Source organism: Channa argus, chromosome 6 (assembly GCF_033026475.1).
Source record: "Channa argus isolate prfri chromosome 6, Channa argus male v1.0, whole genome shotgun sequence".
Lineage (NCBI taxonomy): Eukaryota > Metazoa > Chordata > Actinopteri > Anabantiformes > Channidae > Channa > Channa argus.
The window spans coordinates 14,706,769-14,733,054 of record NC_090202.1 but is presented as its reverse complement, the minus strand read 5'-3'; the positions used below and the strand labels follow the sequence as shown (position 1 = coordinate 14,733,054).

General features: G+C 41.9%; 1 protein-coding gene across 16 annotated transcripts in view; it reads left to right on the top strand.

Moving 5' to 3' along the window:
* Nucleotides 1-26,286, top strand: part of mecom (MDS1 and EVI1 complex locus) — a 127,865-nt gene extending 101,579 nt beyond the window's left edge. For 4 of the 16 annotated variants that reach the window (XM_067506829.1, XM_067506820.1, XM_067506835.1 and 1 more), the window contains 16 exons: nt 910-1,044; nt 7,444-7,546; nt 7,664-7,777; nt 8,118-8,229; nt 8,335-8,482; nt 8,632-8,812; nt 11,747-13,142; nt 13,326-13,416; nt 14,730-14,756; nt 18,288-18,454; nt 18,645-18,722; nt 20,410-20,579; nt 21,344-21,488; nt 23,457-23,702; nt 23,818-24,004; nt 24,369-26,286. In XM_067506829.1, the coding sequence (XP_067362930.1) occupies nt 910-1,044; nt 7,444-7,546; nt 7,664-7,777; nt 8,118-8,229; nt 8,335-8,482; nt 8,632-8,812; nt 11,747-13,142; nt 13,326-13,416; nt 14,730-14,756; nt 18,288-18,454; nt 18,645-18,722; nt 20,410-20,579; nt 21,344-21,488; nt 23,457-23,702; nt 23,818-24,004; nt 24,369-24,503 (3,435 nt within the window). In that variant the 3' untranslated portion in view covers nt 24,504-26,286. The remainder of the gene's footprint in view (nt 1-909; nt 1,045-7,443; nt 7,547-7,663; nt 7,778-8,117; nt 8,230-8,334; nt 8,483-8,631; nt 8,813-11,746; nt 13,143-13,325; nt 13,417-14,729; nt 14,757-18,287; nt 18,455-18,644; nt 18,723-20,409; nt 20,580-21,343; nt 21,489-23,456; nt 23,703-23,817; nt 24,005-24,368) is intronic. The other 12 variants (XM_067506822.1, XM_067506828.1, XM_067506826.1 and 9 more) reach the window with 12 other exon arrangements.

Genomic DNA, 26,286 nt, shown 5'->3' with positions numbered 1-26,286 from the left:
CCATAATTCTTCTCACTCGCAGTTTCCTGTAATTGATTTGTTTCCTAGTAAAGTTTACAGCTGTTGTATAATAAATTTTAAGATATTAAAACAGCGTCATACCGTTTAGAGTTCGTCGAGAGAAACGCTGTATAAATATTTTGTAAACGACAGAGTTCATGGTTTGTCATAATAACTCACTTCATTGTTATTTTCTTCTTTAGATGTTTAAAGTGTGTTGATGCTGCGAATGACAGCAATACAGTAGCTTTTGTTTTATATTATTAGTATTATTATGATTAATTTGAATTTTAAATGTTTTCGTTGACATTTTATTTTACGAAACGAATTCAAATGTCAGCTCAAAATTCAAAGTAATTTTAAAACTTTAAATACATTTTAGGCAAAAGGGTTTAATCAGACACAATTGATCGTAATTTAATACGTCATTTTTATTAGGTTTGGTACTAATTTATTATTGTCACATAGAATCATGAAATGTGCTATTAATATAATTTACAGTTTCTTATTACTGCTGTAGAAATGGCCAAATTCGAGCTTCTTCATGAGAAAAATTATAAATGCCACAGATAATTAATAAATTTTTTATGTACTGTTGAATTGTTATTGTTTTGTGTTTTTTGATATTTCCTGTACTGAACCCAAACAGTGAATGTGTGTGAGTGCGTGTGTGTGTGTGTGTGTGTGTGTGTGTGTGTGTGCGCGCGTGTGTGTGTGTGTGTGTGTGTGTGTGTGTGTGTGCCCCTGCTCCAGCTTTTAACATTTAAGTCTTATTTCTCTGTGGGAGGTATGCGGTTAGTCAGTGTTTGGACACAGTAACCTGGACTGATAAGTATCAAAGTCTGATCTCTCTGTCTCCATCTCTCTCTCTTTCTATCTCTCTCGCTCTCTCTCACTCTCTCATTGCAGATCTTGGATGGGTCAGGCCATGTAAAATTTTGCGTGGATGCCAGCAAACCAAATATCGGGTGTTGGCTGAAGCACATCCAGTTTGCCCCTGCGGCCAAGCACCATAACCTGACAGCGTGCCAGATAGATGATCAGGTATGTGGACAGACTCACAGCCTGCCTGGTGGAACAATCTCAATGAAAGTTGAATATAATCTCGAGAAAAAAGGAGAGAGGAAGAGAGAGAAAAGACGCATAGATGACTTGATTATGAACTCCCAAATAGTGATGCATCCTCTTCTAAATCTTACTTTTTGGCAAAAAGTATCAAGTGCATCCGTGAGTCATTCAGAAACTAAAGTTTGCTTTTTAAAACATAGCTGTGATGCCAGAAGGCTTCCCTGTATTTTCCGTATAACTGTCCTGTCAGTGGGCCATTGTGTTAAAAGGTGTTATTGTGATCTAACTCAGATAGTCCCATGAGCGGCTGGCCCCCCGGCCTTCACTTCACACACATACCTATACACACATTACACCACTGAGACTCTTTGCTATCTGTGTGTGTTTTCTATCCGTAATTGTTCACTGGCTTCTGCCGTGCAAGGACCACAGGGCAGGATCACAGGCGGCCCGCTGAGATGATAGATCCACACACTTCCCAGTCACGCTTGCGATACAAACTCTTAGATATGTCAGGAATGTCACAGTTCTTTTGCTGCTCACCTGGCTGTGCAGAGGGGTGCGTGCTGAACACATGGGGGCCCGTTCACCTCAGTAATCCCATGGCCAGGCGCTCCTCCTACGCAGAAAAAGTGGGGCTGGGAGAAGCCAAACTTTATTTGACGTGTGTGGCATGTAGCTTAACTCAAATGAAAAACATAATGCAGCTTTCTTGTTTGTCATCACTTCTCAGTGGTGGCAATTTGAACAGAAGTACAGCTCAATAGAGTATGTATTAATGCAAATACCAAGGTACTTCATATACAACTGCTGCTTTTTGTGAAACTTTTAGTCAACAATTCAGAGCTTCCACGGAACAGTTTTACTGCTCTCTCTTTGTGCATCTTCATTTTTCTTGTTCCCGGCAAAGAAGGAAAAAGTCGAGAGCACAGATAGTTCCCAGACTTTTCATCATGTGAGTGGAAAAGAAGAAGAGAAGCTTTCCAAAAGCACTTACCCACTTTTTTTAAAGAGACAGACAGACAAACAAGCAGAGAGAGAGCCTTCCTGAGCTGCTCTCTCCTCGAGGTGTGACTCGCTGTCAACACTGTGGTTCTGCGCGAGTGCTTGTGTAAGGCTCCGACAGGTCACGGACATGGCTATGATGAGGTGATTGTTAAGTATTACACAGTGTCACAGCACAGCACAATGTGCTGTCTTTAAGCCTTCCGGCCAACATTGGTGTTTTTGAAAACACACTGTGGCGTTTCACAATGGCTGTCTGTATGTGTAAAATGAATAGACCAAATGAGGTGGTCTTGTAAATCCGCTGTCAGTTTTTGGTCTTTGTGTGTGTGTGCTTATGAGGGCTTTTTTTTTTCTCCATGTGTGGACAGATGTTTATGTGCATTGACTTGTTGTGAAGTTGTGTGAAGTGTTTCTTTGTGTATCTGGAGTGTGTGCACACACCTGCCTGTGTTTCCACATGTATGCATATGTAAGCATTGGTGTGTGTGACTGTGTACATTCTGTAGGACTGTGAATTGTTCATTGCGGTTCAGATGACTCCCCACACTCCTCATTCTGAGCTGGAAATCTTAAAACACCCAGTACCTGATTCCAGCAGGTTTTTACTGCCACAGAGAAGTGCTGAGTCTAAGCCCAGTCTGAAACCACACATTACACACTCACCACACAACTCGTACCATCACCAGCTTTTGAAAGAAGGGCCTGGCCAGGCCACTCAAGGTTTATATAATACATGCTCTGCTAAATCCTGCTTCAGAACCAATTTTACATCTTCTCATATCGTGTTATATGATTTATTTGAGGACAGTTGTCATACGACAACTACACTCTTTGTAGTTGTGGTGGTCATTATTTGGTCCTGGTTCTTTAGCACTGCCAGCCTGAGAGGAAAAGTGGCCTCTGTCCTCTTGTTTCTGAACCAGTTTTGTTTATCATAAAACTTTATGACCAATCTCAGGAGGGCGAGGGAGTGTGAGAAGAATGAATGAGTAAGGAAAAGGAGGAAGAAAGTGTTTTGTCTTGAACGAACTGTAGGGGAGACCACTTCTCCTCTCGCACAACTTTTTTTTTCTAGTCCGCTCTTTTTGTTGGCACAAAAGATCTACGTTGTGAAAGCGTGTGCAGAGAACTTAATTATTAGCATTCAGAATCGATTCATTGCAGTCATTTCAGCTAATTTTTACATGCTTTAAAATAATAGAGGACATCAGAAGAGATGTGCATCAATCTGGGGATTTTTAAAAACAAACTTTTACTTGTTCTTAGAAATAAAAAGTCTTGTTTAAACACGAGTCAAAATTATACATTATTTGTATATCTTTATTATTCACATTAGCTACAAATTTGGTATTTTTAACAGTAATTTAATTTCAGAATTTATTTTTTATACCTTCTCTGTTTTATTGCTTCATATATTTGACAAGGAACAGGAAAGCCTGGAGGAAGGAAGAGGGCAGGTGTTGCAGTTTGACACGGTGAAATCTGTAATTATTTCACTGTGCTATAACTTATATGTTTAAATGCAGCTGTTTAGAAATAAAAACGGCACTCTGATGACAACTGAATGTTGTAAAATTACTTTTCATATGGTTTCCAAATAAAAACATGCACAGAATTTGTAGAGTACTTAGACATGATAATTAATAACAAACAATCTTGGCATGCAGTCTGTTGTTTGTGTTTAGCCATTGCCTTTTATCAAAGATGCCACAATGCTCAAGCTCTCCTGATATTCCCATTCACACTGGAAGAACGCAGCCTGAGCACTTGTACAGATCCTTTCCGTGATCAGCATGTTTTGTTGTTAACATAATTGGGGGCAATTAGTGCTTAAAAACCCTCCACTGTGCTTCTCACTCTACTGGTTCAATTGAAAGGAAAATGGATTAAAAGTGTAATTAACATCATCCGACGAGGCCCCGAACAGCCTTTCATAAGACAGTGCAATGGGATATGAGCCGTAATCGCATTCACTCTATTGATTCTCACTTAGTATTGAGTGGGATAAGTGGCTGAGGGGAAGATTAGCAAAACACTGTCATTTACTGTGTAAATACACTAGAGGTGAAACCATGAAGTGATTGCATTTCCAAGAAATAACAGCTTGAATTGTGTTCACTTTTTAAAAATGCACTAAAAAAAACATCAGATCTGTCTGAAAAACAACATTTTCCTCTTCTCCCTTTTACAGTGAATGCTACCTTATTGAGACTTTAGATGACTAAACCAGAGGTGCAATGTTTATACTTCATTCATGGGATACTAAAAAGTTCTCACTTCTTCATGAGGTCATTTTCTTGCAGCTGACTCATCCGGTTATGAACAGAGCCATATTGGCTTCCTTGCATGTTCATCCAATTTGCAGGAGCCATCTGCACATCGTGCGCCCATACTTTTTATTGCTATCTAAGTCATGAAATAGGTTTGTTTACAGGCCAAATGATGGCGTCTGCCAAACGTACTGTATGACCCGATAGCTACACATGTGGGAGGCCGCAACACATGTGGACATCCACTGTTTCTGTTGTGCTGCTGCTGAGCAAGCACAAGTACACACTGTAATTCTTCTTAAATTTGGTAACACGTTCTGATTCCTTGAGATAGAAACAAAGCGTATTAGAAGTTTTGTATAATATATTTTAATATTTGTTGATAAGCATGGCAGTGCCATTGGCCTTCTCCTTTTCCACTGCTTTTACTTGTTAATGTGTCCTGTGATTTATTTAATTATTTATTTATTTATTTTTACGTTTCTGCACTGAAAGCAGCACACTGCAGTTCACTGTGCCAGGGCAGCATCAGTGAATGGTTTACCTGTCGAATGAGCTCTGTGCGAGCAACGAGTCGGCCAACAGGGTGTGACTCGGGGAAAATGTGACTGTGTTTACTCTGCTAATGACTAATGGTGTCAGGGTAACAAAGTAGTCAGATTACAGCCTTTGGTCCTCTCAGGGTTAAAACCTTTGACATGGAGTATGTGAGAAAGAGAAAAAGATAAGAAGTGACTCAATCAATAACCAAACACATGGAGAAATGATTCTGCATCATTTTTGTTTGAAGTAAGTGTAAGAAGTAGGCGTGATGCTGCTTGACTTCACAGTATCAATTCAGACAACCTGGTGGTGGTTTCTGTTGAATAACTTGTTATTATACTATTACTATGTTATTTTTATTTTGTTAACGGTCGGACTACTGGAAGTCTGTGTGTGTGTGTGTGTGTGTGTCTCTGTGTGTTTGTGTGTCTGTATTACCGTGACATGAGAGGGATGGACCCTAGAATCAAATGCTGTATCCTTCTGTCCTGGAGTGAGCCGCTGACTGTTTGTATGTGTGTGCTTTCCCTGTTTATTTGTGGTGACCCTCAGGGGAGCGGGTGGAGCTAATGGGGGAATTCCCCCCCATATTTGTAGTCACCCTCCTGTGCCTTCTTGTGTGTGCTTGCGCTACCCAACAACACATCATCTAGTGTTGACAGAACAGAAAAGCAGGGCTAAAGATGTTTATTGATCTCTCAAAGAGGGATGTCAAAGGTCAGACTCAGCCAGAAGGGTCTGTGTTGTTGGTTTGAAAGACTCACAAAGCTAAGTCTTTCTCACTATAAGCTACTATTTAAAAAATTAAACACCAAAGTCAAGGACTTATAGTTGCATTTTACCATAAAGTGTGTCCACGCCTTGTTAGCTTTCTAACGAGGCTCGCCACAATCTCAGTATCAGTGTCGCAGAGGATAATCCCAGCAGACTTACATGTCTGTTTGATGTGTCCAACGGTTTCTAAATCACAATATTTTCGTGGCTTGCAGAGGTGACAGACACAGGAAAGAAGGTTTCTGTTAATGTTGCACGCACAAATGCTCTATGAACCGTCCATCCATGTTTGTGTGTGTAGACACAGGTTAAAGTTGGGTATGTCAGTGATCACAGCTCCTCCTGAGATCCAGACAGTTTAGTTTCTGTCATGTTTTTTTTTAAAGTGGACGTGCAACACTGCTGTTGCTAACCAGGTGCTTTCTCTTCAATCAGATGACAAAAGAGCAACAAGTTTGCAGACTTTTTTTTAGTTATAGCTCTGTAAAGGGAGTCAGATTTGCAGTTGTCACCTTCCCACTGACTGTCTTGGCAGCTTACATGTTTTAATGCATAAACTCAAATAATACATTTATACTACCACAAAACTACATCAGTAACTCTGCACCGGTCAGAGTTATTAACACAAAAGCTCTGCATTGGTCACCCTGCTTTCCCTTTACCCCAGTGACTATCTATGTACTTCCTGTGCTTTAGTGAATCACAAAAAAATCATTAGTGTCACATTTAATCTTATGTCATCTGCCAGAAGTAAGAACAATGACACGAACAATTATAGAATAGTTGACAGAATACCTCATGGGCTTTATTGTCACCGAGATATTTATCAAAAGCCTCAGTGGAGCCAGTGTGGCTCTAGTGCCCTAATGGTTCTAGTCAGGAATTCCCTTTGAGTGCTGTACCTGTGACCCCCACCTTCCCAGTAGCCTCTGGCACCGGTCCCTATTGCCTTTCTAATAAATTCCCCCATCATTATTGTCACGTTGACGCAACAGAGGAAGTTTAATATGTTAAACCTCCAAAGGATTCCAAAAATAAAGCCACGTCTGATTGTTTCACAGAGAAAGGCTATTGTGTGTTCATGGGAAGCACCACAGTCCCCATGTTTTTCAGATGATTCTTTAAAATCACTGACCCTTTCCAAATACGCACTTTTTATTTTGGGGACATGCATGTATTGTAGACTAAAGAGATGCAACAAACCCTTTACCTGCTTGTGAATATATGCTAGGAGTATGTGAATCTAGGTTGAGTTGTGCTGTTTTCAAAGCGCTGTGTGTGTGTGTGTACACTTAAAAATACATGTATACAGTATGTATAGAGTACAGTGGGACAGTGTATTTATTCTGCAGTGTGGCTGGTTGTCATTTACTGTTGTTTTCATAAATGTGGATGTCTTTGGATGATTATTTAATTGTTAAGGTGTGTGTTTTTATTCCTTCTCTGTGTGGTGCAAGTTTGACAATCATGTACACAACTGTATTGCCTATTTGCTTGTGTGCATGTGTGTTTATACAGTATCATGAGTTACCCAAGTGACCTCTGCTGGTTTAAAAAGTTTTTAACATTTTAAGCTTTCCAAAGCAGCACATTGCAGTGCAGTTGTGGACAATGTGAGAAAAATGCAGTCTAAACAGCTGCAGCATCTTTACAGGACACCAAAAATGGCAAATTCAATGCTGCAAAATATGCGGATCCATTTCAGTTTTGTTTGACATCTGTAATTGAACAAAGATATAAAAACACAGTCTAAATCACAATCTCCCTCTCTGTGTTACAGATCTTCTACAAAGCCACCAGAGAGATTTTCCCCGGTGAAGAGCTGCTACTTTTCATGAAGGCTGAAGAGTATTCATGTGACACCATGGCTCCTGATATTCATGGTCTGTACAACACACATACGTACACACACATACATACAAACAAACATTTTTATCCAGACCTCATGAGCACCTCACTTAAATGCACAGCGTGACATTTTTTTTCCTCCCACCATACAGAGGAGAGACAGTACCGTTGTGAGGACTGTGATCAGCACTTTGAGTCCCGCAACCAACTGCTGGACCACCAGAAGCAGCCATGTGGGATGCCCCCTTCCTCTTTCCTTAACTCAGGTTTGACACTTCTTTTTAAATAACTCTGCTTTTTTCCATGACATTGTGAACACTGTGTGGTGAAGAGTGACAAAAAACATGTGTAGCCAAACTGACAGCATATAGCACAAATCATGTAAAGACTTTGTTTCTCACTGGAACCAATGAAACAATTTTTTGACCTGTGCCCACTGATCCATAACCATCACCCCTGCAAAAACATTTGTTCAACACCTCTGTTGAGCCTATATGTTGTCATATGTATTAGCAAGGTGATTTGTATGACATTTGCAGCCACTGACCGTGGCTTGCAAACCATTATAATTTGCTATAAGATTTATGTAATGTCTCATGTATCTAGGAGCAGACAGTGACTTAAAGGCCCAGGAACCTCAAGACCTGCGACCCCTACTTATGTCCCATGGACTCCAAAAGTGTAAAGAGTGTGACCAGGTTTTTGCTGATGTCCAGAGGTAAGTGAATTTCTCACACACTGGATCACAGGATATATTTAGGGAGATTTTTTTCGCTATGAACTCACAAATGCTCATTGTTTTCTTATCTTATGTTTCCTGCAGTCTGGAGGCTCACATTCTGTCCCACTCTGAGGAGAGGGAATATAAGTGTGACCAGTGTCCCAAGGCCTTCAACTGGAAATCAAACCTGATTCGACATCAGATGTCTCATGACAGTGGCAAGCACTACGAATGTGAAAACTGCTCAAAGGTAAAGTGATGACCTTTTATGACACTTTCAGTGTCATTCGGTGTATGCTAGTAAGTGTTTTTGTTTTTTTTGTGCATTGTTTATTACCCCTATGTTCGATGAAGCAGATCGTAACTCCCCGTGTGTATCTGTGTGGTTCCTTCCCCCAGCAGGTGTTCACAGACCCCAGTAACCTGCAGAGGCACATCCGCTCACAGCACGTTGGGGCGAGGGCCCATGCCTGCTCTGACTGTGGCAAGACGTTTGCTACGTCTTCAGGCCTCAAGCAGCATAAGCACATCCACAGCAGTGTCAAGCCCTTCATGTGTAAGTCACTAAGACCCTACCTATGTAAGTCTCCTCAGTACATTGTTATAATAATAATAATAATCATAATAATAGTAATTTTAACAACAACATGCTTGTGACTTGCCTTTCATAGAAATACTGTGATGTTAAAACAATACATGTTCATCCTTCCTCAGCTCCTCCTCGAGAATCAAACGTAATGTTCTGCATGTAGAATATGTTGGATTATATATTTATATTATATAGTTATAGATTCATTAAAGCAGCATCAATGCTGTGAAACACTGTGCTGATGTGGTCTCGAGAGCATTTCAAATAAAATGCAATTTAACTCAGTCCCATTTGGTCTAACCCATACTGTTACCTTTCACAGTGACCCAGCCTGACCTACTGTTGATGCTACAGCTAACAGATGTTTTCCTCCTCACTTGCTTTTTCTCACACACATACGCACTTTAGTAAACGCTAAATGCAGCACTTTGACCTTTCCCACTTTCACCACCTAACACCACAGATCTCATCTCCTTCCCCTAAAGCATTATGATCTTCACCCTTTGCCCCTTCTCTCTTTGCTTAGCCCTGCTCAACAACACACACACTGGCCCACCAGAAACCTGTACACACACCAAATAGACACACACACGTACATATTTATACACAGGCCAAAGTAGCTGCATCTCCAGTGCAGACCTTTGACTCCCCTCTCTCTCCTCACTCCCTCCACCACATCCACCATTCCTCACAAATAGCAACCACATGTACAGACCTCTCTCCTGTGCTCCTCTGAATAAGAGTTCATTTGCTGTAATCAGCAGAAAATATTCAGGTTTTAAAACAACTAATGGCTGTACAAGAAAGACAGAGCAACCTCAAACATGACGGCTGCCTGGGAGAGACCATGTGTGTGTCCGAAGTATGCATTTTTGCATTTAGTGTTGAAGAGCATGTACATGTTTTGGACAGCGTTGCATTGTATACACATGATTCTGTTAATGCACGCAATATGTCAAGGAAGTGTGTGTATGTGTCTCAGACCCTCTCTTTGAAAGTGAAGGTCTCAGGCCTGTTGATTTAATAATTCTGACAATCTACTCGCCACCACCGAGCCACCACTATCCTCTCATGATTGTGTTTATAATATTTTGCTTCAGTTTATTAAGAGCTAATATGATGAAAATGCACGTGTAGTGAATCAGGTTTCACACTCATGCATGTGTGTCATGCATGTGTGTTGTTAGTTTGTAAATGTCACAACTATATGATTTATGGTGATTTGTTTTCTTGTAGTTTGCTCAGGCCATGTGGTCATGCCTGTAAAAACATACAAAGACACAGCAATAGAAGCAGATACAGCCCCTATACACACATTGACAGAATTTGTTAACTATAATATTTAAACATTATTAATTTATTTTATCAATAATATTTTTTTTTTATTTTACACCTGCCTGACTGTCAACATGTACAAGCTGAGCTCTGTTAGATTAATTTTGATCAACTGAAAGGTATTCAGATGCAGTATCCAAATGTATTCATCTGTGTTGCAAGACACATGCAAACTTTTAAGCGAGGAACCATTGCATACAAAATCAAACAGATGTCTTCATTTTTGTTCCAAATGTTTTTAAATGTTTTCAACTACTGTTCAGTCGTGATTTTTTCTGCCAAAGCCAAGCCATGAATGCAACCCATTTATATTTAGTTTTTTAGGGTCTCATTCCTTAAATGTATTTTTTTTTTTTTAGCCTACATTCACTCGTGGCTCAGAAATTTTCATATGGGTTTCGTCTAGAGTGTTTATTTAAATCTGTTTCCACAATACTTTTTCCTGTTCTTCCTTTCCATCTCCTTAAATTGCCTCTTTGTGCACCTTGAGGCTGGAAGGCATCCAAAGTATGCAGAAGTCTAATCACAGTGTGAGCCTAAACACTTCCTTATCCTGGTTTTGAAGCTCTAGTAACAATATGAGTAAAATCAATCATCCAGCTTGTACCTTTTTATAAAATATTAAAATGATCAAAGTCTTAGTAAAGTAAAAAAGCTGTAGTGTAGCTAATTATAGAATATCCTATAGTGTGGGATAGTGGCACTGAGGAGGGACATCTTCTATCCTTGACTTTTAATAGAAGTGGGAAAACAATAAGTACTTTCCCCTTTTGTACATCCTAACAAATCAGCCTTTAGTCATACTGTTTACAGATTATAAAGGCAATAAAAAGGCAGAGGTTTTGTTTTAGGCCTGGGTGTTGTAACCGTACAGTATGCCAGACTCCGAGTGACAGACATAGGTTGACTGTGGGAAGGTCGCTTAGCACAGGACCAGAGGGACCAAGCGATGGGGACTAGGTGACAGGGCCGAGGGGGTGACAACAGAGGCACAGAGGGGGAAGAGGGGCAGTAGAGGACGTGAGACCTGTCCCTGGGAACCGGACTGCAGGATAGGATTCATTCATCTCCGCTTCCTTCACAAACTTAAAATAGAGCCATTGTACTACATGCAACTGAGAATGTGTGTGTGTGTGTGTCTGTGTGTGTGATTCAGTTTCACTGTGTTATGTGAATATTTGTAAATGTGCCTGCATGTCTATGTCTGAGTGTCTGTGTGTGATTGTTTATGGACTCCCTGGGAGCGTCCCTGGGAGGACAATGGGCCTCGAGATTCCTGGGAATTTGGTTTGATGTGCAGGTGATGAGTGGCAGCAACTGACTCACGCCATCAACCAAAAAGATTCCGTTACAATGCCAGGATCTGGACACACCTCTCTTCCTTATTTTGCTGGAAAACTATTGTCAGAGCATTAATGGGAACACAGGCATATCATTCATATTCTGTTTCCTCTACCTTAGCTTCTTCCAGCCTGACGTATGTTACCTAGAGAATTATGTTCCCATGATATTGTGTGTTTGTGTGTGTGTCTGTGGGTCAGTGTATGTTGCATACTAACACATCATGTATCTGTCTCCATTACGCTGCAGGTGAGGTATGCCACAAGTCCTACACTCAGTTCTCTAACCTGTGTCGTCACAAGCGCATGCACGCTGACTGCCGCACACAGATCAAGTGCAAAGATTGTGGGCAGATGTTCAGCACCACATCCTCCCTCAACAAGCACCGGCGCTTCTGTGAAGGAAAGAACCATTTCACAGCTGGGGGATTGTTTGCCCAGGGTGTGCCCCTCCCAGGCGCCCCTGGCTTAGACAAATCAGCTCTGGCAATGGGCCACAGCAGTGCCGGACTGGCTGATTACTTTGGGGCCAGTCGCCACCATGGCGGGTTAACCTTCCCTGCTGCTCCAGCATTTCCCTTCAGCTTCCCTGGTCTCTTCCCTTCAGGACTCTACCACCGGCCACCACTCATTCCTGCCACCTCATCTCCTGTCAGACAACCAACTCAGGCACCTGTCACCAGGCCTGGTTCTGACCTGAGTAAGAGTCCACTGCTGCCACTGAGCCCTGGCACCCAGGAGTCCCGAGAGCTTTTGAAAGCTCTCTGTAAAGATGGTGGGTCACCTGGCAATCAAATCCCAGGCTCAGAACTCCACAACCAGAGCTCCTCATCCTCTACAAAGCCGCGAAACAAGCAGAGTGACCACTCAGAGAGCAGCGACCTGGACGATGTCAGCACACCCAGCGGAAGTGATCTGGAGAGCACATCAGGCTCTGAGCTTGAGAGTGACATGGACAGTGAAAGAGAAAGGGGAGCTGCTCGAGAAAATGGCAAAGGCCCCAAGAGGAAGGCTAGTGAGGGAGGCCCACAGAGCCCTAGCCTGACAGGCAGCAGTGCTGCCAAAGACTTTCCTGGCCCTTCCCTCATTCCGTCGTCGCTGGATGAGCACACAGCTGTGACAGGAGCTGTGAATGACTCTATCAAGGCCATTGCCTCCATTGCTGAAAAGTACTTTGGCTCCACGGGGCTGGGTGGCCTGCAAGACAAGAAGGTCGGATCTCTGCCTTATCCATCCATGTTCCCCCTGCCTTTCTTCCCAGCTTTCTCTCCTCCAGTTTACCCATTCCCAGACAGGGACCTCAGATCTCAAGGCCTAAAAGGGGAGCCCCAGTCACCAGCAGATAACTGTAAGAAGACCCAGGTTAAGTCTGCATCTGAGTCACCGTTTGACCTCACTACCAAGCGAAAGGAGGAAAAGTCAGCCCCATTTACTCCCTTCAAACCAGACGCGTCTCACTCTGCGGGTCAGGACCAGCCACTAGACCTGAGCCTGGGGAGCAGGGGCCGTGGACGCAATCAGAGAGAGGAGGAAATGAAGAAGAACCTGGGTTATGATGAGGAGAAAGGAGTGGTAGATATCCCAAAAGCAGATACCTCCTTACAACATGCGAGACCCACCCCTTTCTTCATGGACCCCATCTACAGGTATTGTTATTCCCAGTAGCTTACCTAGCCTTAACTAACTTAACTACATCACTACTGCAATTTTTTGTATTATGTAAACAGTATGTCATACTTGAACTCATGGGTTATTTGGAATGCTAAGCATATGTATGTAAATATTTACTGCTGTGCATGAGTTTAGAACTGATAGAAATCTACTATTAGCAGGGTTGAGAAGAGGAGAATGAGTGACCCGTTTGAGACTCTGAAAGACAAGTATATGCGGCAGGCCCCAGGCTTCCTCTTCCATCCCCAGGTGAGCTCTGATTGTGGTGTCTGCGGGAACTGGGATAACTTGCGTCATTTGGTGGTTTCACACAAGGGACTAATCACATACTCTCACATCTGAACTGTTCATTTTAACCTCTCTGTTACTTTAGATTGTTGACATTTAACATTGCTGTCACAAGTTTGATTTATTTTCCAGTATTTTCCAGTACTGTGTTTACTGTACACATGTGACAGAAACGTGCTATTAAACACGTGATGGTATTATGATTCTTTCTACAAAGAAGTCAGAATGGTTGTCTCAGGCTCACCAAACTGGATTAATGAGGAATAGTAGGTCCAAGCCAGCACTATCCAAGCTACTGCCTGTAAAAGCCCATAGTTGCTGAAACAGATGTGGCAACAAGAAAGGGCACACTGTGACACATCTTCCTCTAACGTGTCTTTGATTACAATATAAAAAATAATATGCTCTTGAAGCAATTATTTTTGCCCCTGGGTTTCCTGTGCCAGACATTTCAGCATGGGAATTTGTGTATGTGCATGTGTGTGTGTGTCTATAGGTGTTGCATTGACATTCATTTGTTCAATCTTCCCCTGCGGGTGAGAACGGTCCAAAGGAAAGTGAAAACACCACTTTCTCAAGCATAAGATTTTTTTTGTTCTTTCTGGCTGTTTCAGGTCTGGTTTTTACAGGCTGTTTCATTTGTCTGATTTATGTCCCCTGTCCAGACTGTTGCATGGACCCAGCCTGCAGCAGCCACATGGCTGTCCCACACACCCTAATGAGGTGTCCTATCAGTAGAAACACTAACAGAGTGCTTAGGCCATCTTTATGACTTTGTAATGTCTGGACACACAAATCACTCGCAGAAACACCAGACCGGGATAGGTTCAGCCCAGAAAAGGCAAGGGGCCCTTCTGTATACATTTGAGGGGTTAGTTTTCAGTCACCCGACTCACTCTTGAGCCATGTACTGTATCAAGTGGTCGCAAAGCTGAGGGGATTGGAAAAATTTTCAACCTTTTGTGATTCAGCTTTTTATTTCCTGGCAGGAAATTTTACTGCGTAGCAATACTGACTTAGATTACATACTGGAATTGTATTTGAAGCCTGTTATAATGAGCTTATTGAGCACCAGGAAGTGTTGGGACCTATTAGAGCCTCCTGTAATTCCAGCATCTTAACTGTGCAGATAGCAGTTCATTGCTCATTCAAACTTAATCACACTAGACCCATCATCCCTTCTGCAGCCATATGTGTCCAATCAAAAGCTGTTGATTCATGCAACACTTCCTGGTTCTGACTGCTTTCTCTTTTCCTTCTGTTCCGCCCCTCAGTTTTGTTTGCCAGATCAGAGAACTTGGGTAAGTTTCTCTTTAAACTACAGTACTGTGTGTCTGTACCTCTACCAAACAGACCCCATCCCCTATTTAATGCATGGGCTGCATAACAAATTACAACTGACATCACCCAGGATTCGCATGGCTTTAGCCCATCACCATCACACACTGACAGGACATGTGTCCATTTCTGTAATTTTTAAGAATTTCAGCTGAATGTTTATATTAATAATCATATTTTAGTATGCTGTAGTGATTTGCCTTGACTATTTGAGCCTTGCTTTATGATTTGTTTACATCTTTACATTTAGATGTTTTCTCAGTTCTGAATCACATGAAAGGGTTTAAATGAGGGTTTCCAGCCAAGCTAAACCCTGTCCGTCCAACAGCTCTGAATATATGTTTGCTTATTTGGAGCATAAACTATCGCTTTTGCAATGGGCATGGGGGGGCAGTGGAAGGTGGGGTGAAGAGTGATGTTTAGGACTGCTTTACATCAGAGCAAGGGTAACAGTCTCTTTGGGACATTGGCAGAGGGAATGGGGGAGTTAGTTCCTCCCTCCAAACATCTGGTTCCCGATAAAGATCAACAATTGAGAATGCATCTCACTAATTAGGCCCTCACAGCATCACAGACATCTGAAGATAGCCAATCAACTGCTGATCCCAGAGCGACACTACAGCAACAAGCAAGTTCACAGATGCTCACACACTGCCCAGGGGGAACGACAAGGGGTTTTGGGGAGGTTTGTGTGTGTGTGTTTGTGTGTGTGCACATGCACGTGTGTGTGTTTGGATGTACATGAGTGTGTGGATGGGTTTTGGGGGGTTCTTATACAAAAGTGTAAAGGGGTTATAAAACCTTTTGAAAAAACAGTTTATAGCCAAATGTGGAGCCATTTATCCCTTCTTCTTTAGGCTGAACATTTCACACACATGGCACTGTCAAACAGTGGCCTAATGAACGTGACTCAACATCCATAAATAGAGCAGAATGGCTGAAGGTTTAAGAAGTGTAATGTGTGGGAGACTATTGGTTTGAATAATTCATATCTAATTCCCTTGATTAGATATGTTAATTTAGACATTAGATATGTAATGAGACCTTTAGCTGCTTTTAGCTTTTGAAAATGTTCATATTGAAATATGCATTGTATCCAGTTAAAAATTAATTCCATGACACACAGCCAGACAAATAACTTTTAGTATCCAATTTTATATCAATTTCATGACTCTTTCATTTGATGGATAGAGAGGTTAACCACCAGTGAGATTAAACTCTTAATAAAGTCCAGTAGTACATGTGGATTGAGGTTGCTTCAGAATTTTCCAATAGATGGAGCCAGTATAGAGTAGTTTCAGCTTTAAAAAGTGTCTTATCGGACAGGCTCAATACTGCCGACAGCTTAAGGGGGCCCTAATGTTCCCAAGAGTTATGAGTTCTCATTGGGCAAGGCAGACAAACTGAACGTTCACTTCAAGTGTGTGAAAAGGGCCCAGTGAAATACACCATGCACATTCAAAAAAGAATTTCCTTCCCTTCTTCTACACGCTTGCTTATCTTTCAATTCATTCCCCTCCTACTTTCTCTCACTCTGTCCTCCCCCTCTCTGTCTCTCTCTTGCCTTTGATTCATGGCATGCAGCATTGGCATATTCATAATCAAACGGACCTGACACACCACATCCTCCCTCAGTGGGAACGTCGACGGCTGCGGCAGGAACTTTACACTCGGCCGTCACTCCTAATCAGCCGCTCCTGCACTGCCATCCATCAGCCCTTCTCTCTGGACTCCTCGTTCTTTCTTTCTTTTTCTTTCTTTCTTTCTTTCTTCCTCTTTCTTCTCACTCGTCTCCCCAATCGTCTAGTCCTTCATCATGCTTCTTCTCCAATTCTCGACCTCTTTTTCTTTGTCTTCAGTCTGCTCCGTCTTGGCGTAAGGCCTAACAGTGACAGGGGGTGAAAACAGGAGATGGAATGTCAGAGTGGGAGCAGGCCTCTGGTGAAGGACCCGAATCACCATTGATTTGTTGCTTTATTGAAATAAGAATAAGAAACAGGCTGCAGATTCAATACACGCAAAATAATGCAAATTTGTGTAGCCCCTTTAAAAAAAATACTCCTGTCTCTGTGTGAGATGGGCTGACAGGCCCTGCGGCCTTCTGGGACCCCCTCACCCCAGCCCCTCCTTCTTCTCCTCCCCCTAGTTCTCCCTTCACTACCTCTCAAACCCTGCTCCTCCCCCATCCCACCCCTTTCAGCACAGCGATATCATTATTACCCGTGTCTGGCCCTTGATCAGTAATGTCAACATCTTTCATATTGACGAATGTGCTGTCTGCCTGCATTGTGCACAGAATGGTTTACAGCCCAGCAGTGGACATGAATCACTCCTCTGCCACACACACGCACACACACACACACACACACACACATACGCACACACACACGGACATGTAACTGACAATGCACAGATATAGACTAAACATGTGGGATCACACATGCATACAATGCACATGCTTTTAGGTACACACACATACAAATGTGTTACAAATACATTGTTCTCCCTCAAACACACACACATTTTCTTTTTCATGAACATCGATGTCAATTAATCAACAAAGGCCACCATGCAACACAGCACAGTTTCCCATTCATTCACACACAAACACACATGCGCGCACACACACACACACACACACACACTTAGACAAACTGACAAGTACACATATCTCCTCTGAGAGTATCTGATGAAAGTAAACATTCAGCTTCATTAGTAGATTGCCTGCAGGCCTTAATCCTATGTGTGTTTGTGTGTTTATGAATCTACTGTACATGTGTATATATGAGAGAGCAAAAGTTGGATGTAATACACATAAAAAGTTTCACACCTTCTCTCCAGTGGCAATGGATGGAGCATATTGTTTTTATTTTAGAACAAAGATGTGAACAACTATCACATGTACTTGTCATATACCTTTACAACAGATTTGACCTTGTGATGCATGAATCATTGATGAACATCATAATACGAATTTGCCCTATACCTGTTTCACTTCATTTCACCTGGTGTGATGCCAGAAAAACAAGGCTCATCAATCAAACAAATCTAAGAAGAAAGTATTAATATCTTCAATAATTAGCATTTCACAGTAAATCAGAATCAAATTTATAAATATTTGGTATTTGAACTTAATGTAAAGACATACATTACAGTAAATCTAAAAGCGTATTGCTGCTCTGTTCTTTCAGTGTTTAGAACATGTGCCTCTTCCAATTTATTAGAATTAATATTGCATGATGCAATCAGAAAGCCAAACAATGTGTTCAGCAGCCTCCTTTAGTATGCTGTAGCTGTATGGACTATCTGCAGTAGCCAGACTGTGAAATGACATGATCATGTGATGCAGCTTTCAGTGATAAAGCACTAATGAATCAATAATTTCTTGGTTTGGCATGTCAGACATTGCAATTCTAAATTAGCTTTCACATTTCTTTGTTTTCCAAACACAACACTCACATCTCGCTCTTCCTTGCTCTCTTCTGTCTCCTCAGATGTCAGCCATTGAGAACATGGCAGAGAAGCTGGAGACATTTGGCTCTTTGAAGCCAGAGTCTGGTGACCTGCTGCGTGCCGTCCCCTCCATGTTTGACTTCAGAGCCCCACCCTCCGCACTTCCAGATACGCTGCTGCGCAAGGGAAAGGAGCGCTACACCTGCAGGTACCTATTTCATGTATTAGTTTTATCCTTACCTTTTGTGTTGGTGATACTGAGGAATGTTGGATGTTTTGTGGTTATTTTTACTTTATCTGTGGCCTTGGCATTCTTGTTCCGGTGCTTTTGACCTTTAGATAATACATGTTTGGGAACTGCCTCAAAGAAGCCATACTTCATTTTTATTCTTTTACAGATATTGTGGGAAAATATTCCCACGCTCTGCCAACCTGACACGCCACCTCAGGACCCATACAGGAGAGCAACCATATAGGTAAGACCCTACGAGCCACATTAGGACTTTGTTTTAGGTATTTACTGTAGTCGTAATTGTTAAGGTTAGAGTAATGAGTCAATGATTGTCCTCACATCTATACAAAAACCCATGTGTGTGCATGTTAAATTTGTGTGTGTGTGTGTGTGTGTGTGTGTGTGTGTGTGTAGGTGTGTGTGTTTAGTTTGTCTCACTGAGCTTTATAAGAGAGTATTCAGTCCAACAGCAACATGTTGGTTGAGTATCATCCTCCTCTTTCTCCTCCAGCCATCTTCACTCCATCTGACTCCATCTGTGTCCCCCACTCCCGAGAATACACACTATAAACACACACACATCTTGTCAAGAATCAGGTTTGCACAATAGCACATTTAACACCCCAGGAAGACTTATTTATGGGTTAAATCCGCAAACATACTTTCACACAGTGTGTTCTCAAGCAAACAGTAAGACAGAGAGAGATAGCTCATCTGTTAACAGCTTATGATGTTTTCCCAGCCAGTTCCTGTCTACAGTTAGAACAGAGTTTATGTATGTTTTCTTATGCCGTAAAAGCCTGGAATAATTATCCTACTGCTAAATATTTTGCCTGATGAATAATGGTGTCCGTCGCCTGGGTGACAGGAAGGGGGAAGGGGTGGGGAAGTTGAACCTGGGCTTGTTAAGAAAGCAAAGTGGAAGGGAGGAAGTCTGTTGAAAAATTGGGGTGATGAGGAACGCGGGCAGATGTCCAGGCCCTGCAGCTGTGGTCATTTCTTTTGTGCGTACAAGTCGAGCGATCTGCAAAGCTACACGCTCCTCGCCGCGTCAAGTGAGGCTTTGTTGGCAGTTAAAGGTTATTACAAGATTACTTCTTTAATTTTGGGAATAATAATAATAATAATGTTATTGTTTTTATTATTATTATATAGCAAACTTTGCCATTTTTTTATGATTGGTAACCATTACCAAAGTTTCCCTCTTCAACCTTTATGTCAACACTGCTCACAGTTTTTCTGTTCCTGCTGTGGTAGAAGCCAGGCAGCAACAGTCCAGTACTAATGTAAAAATGAATTTTGAAATACATTTGGATAATGTGTAAGCCCTGGTTAGCACTGCTCGGCTTTGTAGTAACTAAGGTAGAGGAATGTTGGCCCAAAGCTTGGCGGAGGCCACAGGGGAGAGAGAGAGAGACAGACGCAGGCCTTTGCTGCCCCATTCTGATAGCCTGCACTCCACACGCTGGCATACCATTAAAGATCACTGCTGTTTATTGTAATTTTTTGTGCAGATAACCGAGGGTTCCTGAGGGACAGCCAATGGAGCAAGCTAATTCCACTAGAACAAAAGATGTAATCTTCTCGTATAATTTTGCATGAAGAAACTTGGCAAGAGGCTTTAATTTTGCAGGCTAGAACCAAATCTGTTGCGTGCTTATTTTGTGAGAGAAGAATGCAATTTTATTGCACTGGCTGGAGATAAGAGAGAGCTGTTTCACCTTAAATAAGCTGCTCCATCATGTCTGGGACTGTAGGATGGCTGGGACTGTCCATATGTGTGTGTGTGTGCGTGTGTGTGTCCTATACAGTTTATCTCATTATGTTTCCCACAGAACAGACCACAGGTTCCTGTTTCATTATGCAGTACGTTTGCACTTATGACCAGCAGTTTTGCCATTTTAGTGAAAATGCCTCTCCTTTTCCCGCAGATGTAAATACTGTGATCGCTCCTTCAGCATCTCTTCCAACCTTCAGCGTCACATTCGTAACATCCACAACAAGGAGAAACCCTTCAAGTGCCATCTGTGCGACCGTTGCTTCGGTCAGCAGACCAACCTGGACCGTCACCTCAAGAAGCACGAAAATGGCAACCTGTCAGGTGAGAAGCATAGAATGAACACATTTTCAACCCTTTACATATGTTATCACAGAAAAAAAGTTGGTGTGCTAATTTGCGAGATTTATAGGTCCTTCGGCAGAATCAAGTGAATTACCATTTACTCATGTTTGAAAACAATTTTAGAATCTGAGAAATTAAATAATATAAATCTGTCATATATTGCTGCAACAGCACAAACATTGCTTATATCAGCAGCAAAGCTTATGGGTTTGATTGGTTGCATCGCATTGACTCTGAATCAGCAGAACGAGCAGTGACACCTGGCCAGCAGCCGACAGCAATAGCCCACAGTAGGGGTTTCCACTTAAGCAGACATGATGTTCATCAAATCCAAAATAATGTATCTGCCAAGGTTTCACTTTGCAGCTTAAAACAATGTCCCTTCATCCATCAGCACGTTCTGGCTATATATTGAATCTTTGTAGATGTAAATGCACATGCCGTATTTTGTGATGAAGAACAATATTAATATTAAGAAAATATTAACGATATAGCCTAACATAATTTATATTATTTAAGCAATGTAACCAGCAGATACAGCACAGGATGAAGATAACTAATAAACAATGGCTTTCATTTCGGAGATAAGGGTTTAAAGGGATTTGTGGCTTTCACACTTCATTTTCAACAATAAAGAGTTGCACACAAAGCCATTTTCTCGGGTTTCATAGTGAAATGTCAAAACAATCAATCAAAACAACAATCTTTGGAAACAAAAGATTATTTTTGTTTCTTTTCTACAGGCACCGCAATGTCGTCCCCACAGTCTGAACTGGACAGTGGCAGCGCTATATTGGATGACAAAGAAGACGCTTATTTCAACGAAATAAGAAATTTTATTGGCAACACAGGCCAGAACCATACATCCCCGAACCCATCTGAGGAAGGGTAAGCATTGGTTTGCGTGTTCACTTCTGAGGTCCTGTCTTTTATTTCCCTATGATCAGACTTACATCTACAAAGCTAAACAAGAAGATTTTTACAGACAAATAGTTGTCATGGCTTCTAACCCACCACATTTCCAAGCAGGCACGAATGAGAGCCAAGGCCTCCTCAAAGAAAAGTCAGATACAGGATAATTTTTATTTATCTGAAACTATAATTACAGTCTGCTAAGCACTTGCAGTAATTGTGGCTTTATTAGCATTGTTGGACTTTAAAAGGACTCTAAGGCCTGTAAATAATGGGTCAGCTGCTTTCACCCCATTTTGGACTCGCATTTTCTTACCACCCAGCCAGCCTTCGCTAATAATCACATCAGGTTCAGGGGTTGGGACTAAAGAATAATCATGTGTGATGACTTTTAAAACAATCACAGGATTTGGAAACATGCAAGAGCTCTTTATATCAGTTGCCTTTTGGCCAGACTTATGAACAGATATCTGTGTGCATGCAGCTTCATCTGAGCATTATGCAAATAAATTCTTGATGCAGTGATCATGTTGGATAGCAGTTGCGAGGCCTGCTCAGGTCTCAGAAGTTTGTTTTTATGCGCCTCACGTTGTTGTGATCACAGTGCAGATTGTAAAGCCAGATAGAGATCTCACAGACTGGTGTATGATTGTGCAGAAGGCTTGTGAGAGCAGAGCCGGGCGGGAGAGTGTCAGAGGCACGGAGGGAGCGCTTGTACAGCAACATCTGGAGCCAACATGTCTGCCTACAGGAAGAGGGTAGAGGGGGTGGGGTCAAAGGGTCGCCCCGTGTTTCCTTTCAAAATGCTGTGCTCCTGACTACTTCTGATAGATACTTTATCCTAAGCAAATTACCACATTTGAAAGCGTAATAAGCGAGTCTGTTGTCTTAATCACAGACCTCTCGCTCTCTCTTTTGAAGCCAGTTCCCCTGCTCAGGCCTGCAAGCTCGACATGGCACCTTGTCAGTGTCAAAAGCACAATGCTATTAGCTGGTGATTAAAAAAAAAAGATGCAGTAAATCATGTATGTGGTAAAATATTCAGTAAAGATTTTCAGTATTTCCCTCTCCTGGAGTCACTGCACGCGCAAACTCATCCCTTTTAAATCCAGTGAAGGTATCCAGTTTATAAGTGTCTTATAATTATGTGGTGATGGGCTCGATGTGTTTTGTTTCCTATCTGTCTACTCAATCCTCATCTGAATCCTTTGTGTGAGAAATGGCATTTTTCGGAGCTGACGAAAGACGTCCCAGAGTGCAATTAGTGAATCAGTCTTAATGTGGTTCCAGATGATTTACCAAATGGTGGTTTCCTGTGGCGCTGAGACAGAGGGACAGATTAAGAGTCAAGCAGTTTGGATAGCTGGCCCAGTCTCCCTCCTCCAGAATGGAAGAATGAGCTGGTTGGCAATGCTCTCATAACTCTCCCCCCAAATGGGGCTGTCAGATAAATATTTTGCCTATTAGATGAATACGAGATAGTAGAGAAAATAAACAAGGAGCGAGGCAGAGCACTCCATTTAAGTGCTGCAATGATCAACCCAGTGCTGCTGTGCCCAGAGGGGCCTCAGAGCCTCGATGACAAACGGGATTCCTGCTCTGCTCTATCCCGGCCACCATGTCTTGCTTCAGATTCAATTCTTTGTGCTCTTTAGACCATACGTTCCATTGTGTTTCCATTGTTTTTGCATGTATAGACGATCCAGCACACCGCGCTGTGCTACATCAATGTGTAGTTTTCACTAAGGTGTTTTATTCCTGATTTTACTCATTCAAGAAAATAACCAGACAGTTCTTTCTGAATTCCATGATTATTTTTTTAGGATAAGGATGCATTTTTAAAATGCACAACAAATATGGCAAATCAGCCTAATTTTCTGACTTTTAAAAGACTCAGTTCCTTCATTAGGCTGTTTTGATCTAATAAATGTCGCCCGTCTGCAGGTTAAATGGCGGTCCGTTTGAAGAAGAGAAGCCGCTTATGGCCAGCCATGGGTCACGTATCCTGGAAGATGAGGAAGCAGAGGAGCTTGGTGCTGATGAAGAAGAAGGGGAAGAGCCTAGCAGCACCTCTGGGAAACCGGAAGGCGAGGAGCTTCCTAGCAACCTGAGTGATGACATCATACAAGATGAAATGGATTTCAATGGGTCAAACGACTTGAACCTCAACTGCAAAACCTCTCCTAGGAGGTAAATCCAATACAGATGCACACAACCTAAATATAATTTTACACTGTGAAAATGATGATCTGCTCTGAAAGGTATCTCAAAAATGTCTCATTTTAATTTTCTGCTTGGCCTTCAGATATAAGGATGAGGAGGAGCAGAGCAGCTTCTCTGCTTTGGATCACATTCGCCACTTTTCAGACATGCGCAAGCTTGAAGAGAGCGAGTTGAGTGACGGAGATGGAGACGAGGACGACGGCTCATTTGGCTCCCCCTCTATGACTGAGGCAGTCAAACAGCCACTCTTTAGGAAATCTAAGTCCCAGGTAAGAAAAGTGTTCCTGTGGCGCAGGAAGGTAGAGCGGTTGTCCACCAATTTCGCAGTTGTTGCTTCAATCCCCGGCTTCTCCGGTCACATGTAGAAGTGTCCTTGAACAGGACCCTGAACCCCAACTTAGTTGCTCCCGGTGAGGGTTGGCCAGCTGCATAGCAGCTCCCCCATCGGTGTATCAGTGTGAGTGCAAATGGGTGAATGAGAAGCAGTGTAAAGTGCTTTGAGTGCCAATAGGTAGAAAAGTTCTATTATATAAGTGCAGATCACACACCTGCACATCTATTCACCTACACAACGTTGATATTATCTATATTTAAGCTCATAAGGTAAATGTAAGTAATTTCTCTGTCCCTCAGGCATATGCCATGATGCTGTCTCTGGCTGAAAAGGACTCTCTTCACCCAGCCACCCACACTCCTACCACCATATGGCACAGTCTGGCACGGGCTGCTGCTGAATCCAGTGCCATCCAGTCCCTCAGCCATGTATGATGATGCCCATTTACTCTTTCCCTTTCACCTCTTATCCCCCAACCTTGACCTATGGCACTGGGATCCCACTGTAGGGACTATCTGCAGGGCCCCGGATCGTCCACAGAGTGACTGCTGAGTGGAACCACGTCCCATCTGACTGCTGAGCGGAGCGCCTTACACATGAAGCAGGGTTACTGTCCATGCGGTACCCAGCCCAGCCCCAGCCCAAGAAAACTTCCAACAGATAGCAACAAAATGTCCCTCTGAGACCCTAAAATTGATTGACATATACACCAACCAGGATGGTGAAAATAATAATGCTAAAATAATAATAACTGTATTTATTCTGCTGAATTTCTTTGTTTTGCACAGCAAAGGAGGCTGGTGGACATGAAAGATGGGTGTGTTGATGTATCATTGCTAGACTGCATTTATTGCCTAGCATATTAAAAAAAGCAAGGAGAACATGTTAAGCTGAGAGTGTGAGTTAGTTTGTGTCTCTAAGACAGCTGGATTCAGCCTAGTCCGCTTCACTGTGCATAAAGCAAAAGAGCCCTCTCCTCTGACAAAAAAGTATCTTTTAAATGTATTCCAAGAATTCCCTTTAATCCCCTGAGATCCACAGGTGTTTCTCATAAATACATGTACTTGATGATAAAAATGAAGGGTGGAGTTAGCAACCTGGGATCAAATGAAAACCACACCATGTAAGGACAGCAATTGCAGCTCTTTAATATCACTGAAGTCACTGAAGAACAAATAAAAAAGTAATTGTAACACTGAAATCAGGCCAGTTCCCATCTGCGTTTTCATAGTTGCGTGTGTCTGCACAATCACAGCACTGTACACAACTGTCTACCAACTGTTCTCCACTGCACTCCATCCTCCCCTCCTGCGCTATCTGTGAAAGGATATAAATAGATTGTCTTTTTAGTGGAAGAGAAGAAAACATTTTTTTTACTGAGATAAGTAGCCAGTGCTGAAGTTAATTGTTGTTCTGTAAAGGGCATATGTCTTTTTCAATCCCTTGAATCCATCCTAGTCAGCCAACAATACCACTAAATAGCCTGATTGCTAGTCGTTAGCTACTCCATGCTTGTGTGTCTTTCATTTTTAGACAATCATGATTTTGTTTTGTTTTTGTTTTTTTGTTGGTGTTGTTGTTGTTATTTGCTGTTGTATGTTGAGAATTGTATTTATTTCTTGGCAAACTGTAGTTTGTTTACTGAATAGCACTGCTCTTAGCCCGAGTGATGGGGAGATTCCTCACTGGGCCTATCCCAGAGTTTAATGGGGTGTGTAGATTACATTTGAGTGCCAGATAGTATTAAACATACAACTCACTCCTTATTCTTCTAATGAAACCGATCGATGAATAGATATTACTTAGGTTTTTTTTTCTATGACAATTTAATGATCCAATTGTAAAAAATGGGGAAAAAACATAAGAAAGAATAAATAATAAAAAAGCCAGGTATAATTTCTTCATAAGCGCATGATTGGTCTGATAAGATCTGTATCTGACGTTTTCTACGGTTGTCTGCAAGCTTGTGTGACGTTCGGTTCATGTTAATCCCTTGTGCCAAACTTATGATAAATAACAGATTACTTTCATTTATTCTCCCATTTTTAAGGGACCAGATTTTGTTTGTTTTTTGTCGTTGTTTTGTTTATAATCGATTTTAAAAAGTAATCAGCAAGTTGAGGTACTTTGTTTTAATGCTTTCTACAATGTAACTGTTATGCATTTCAATTCAATACTGTGGGAGGAACAATTAGGAAATAAAGGACTACAATGTGG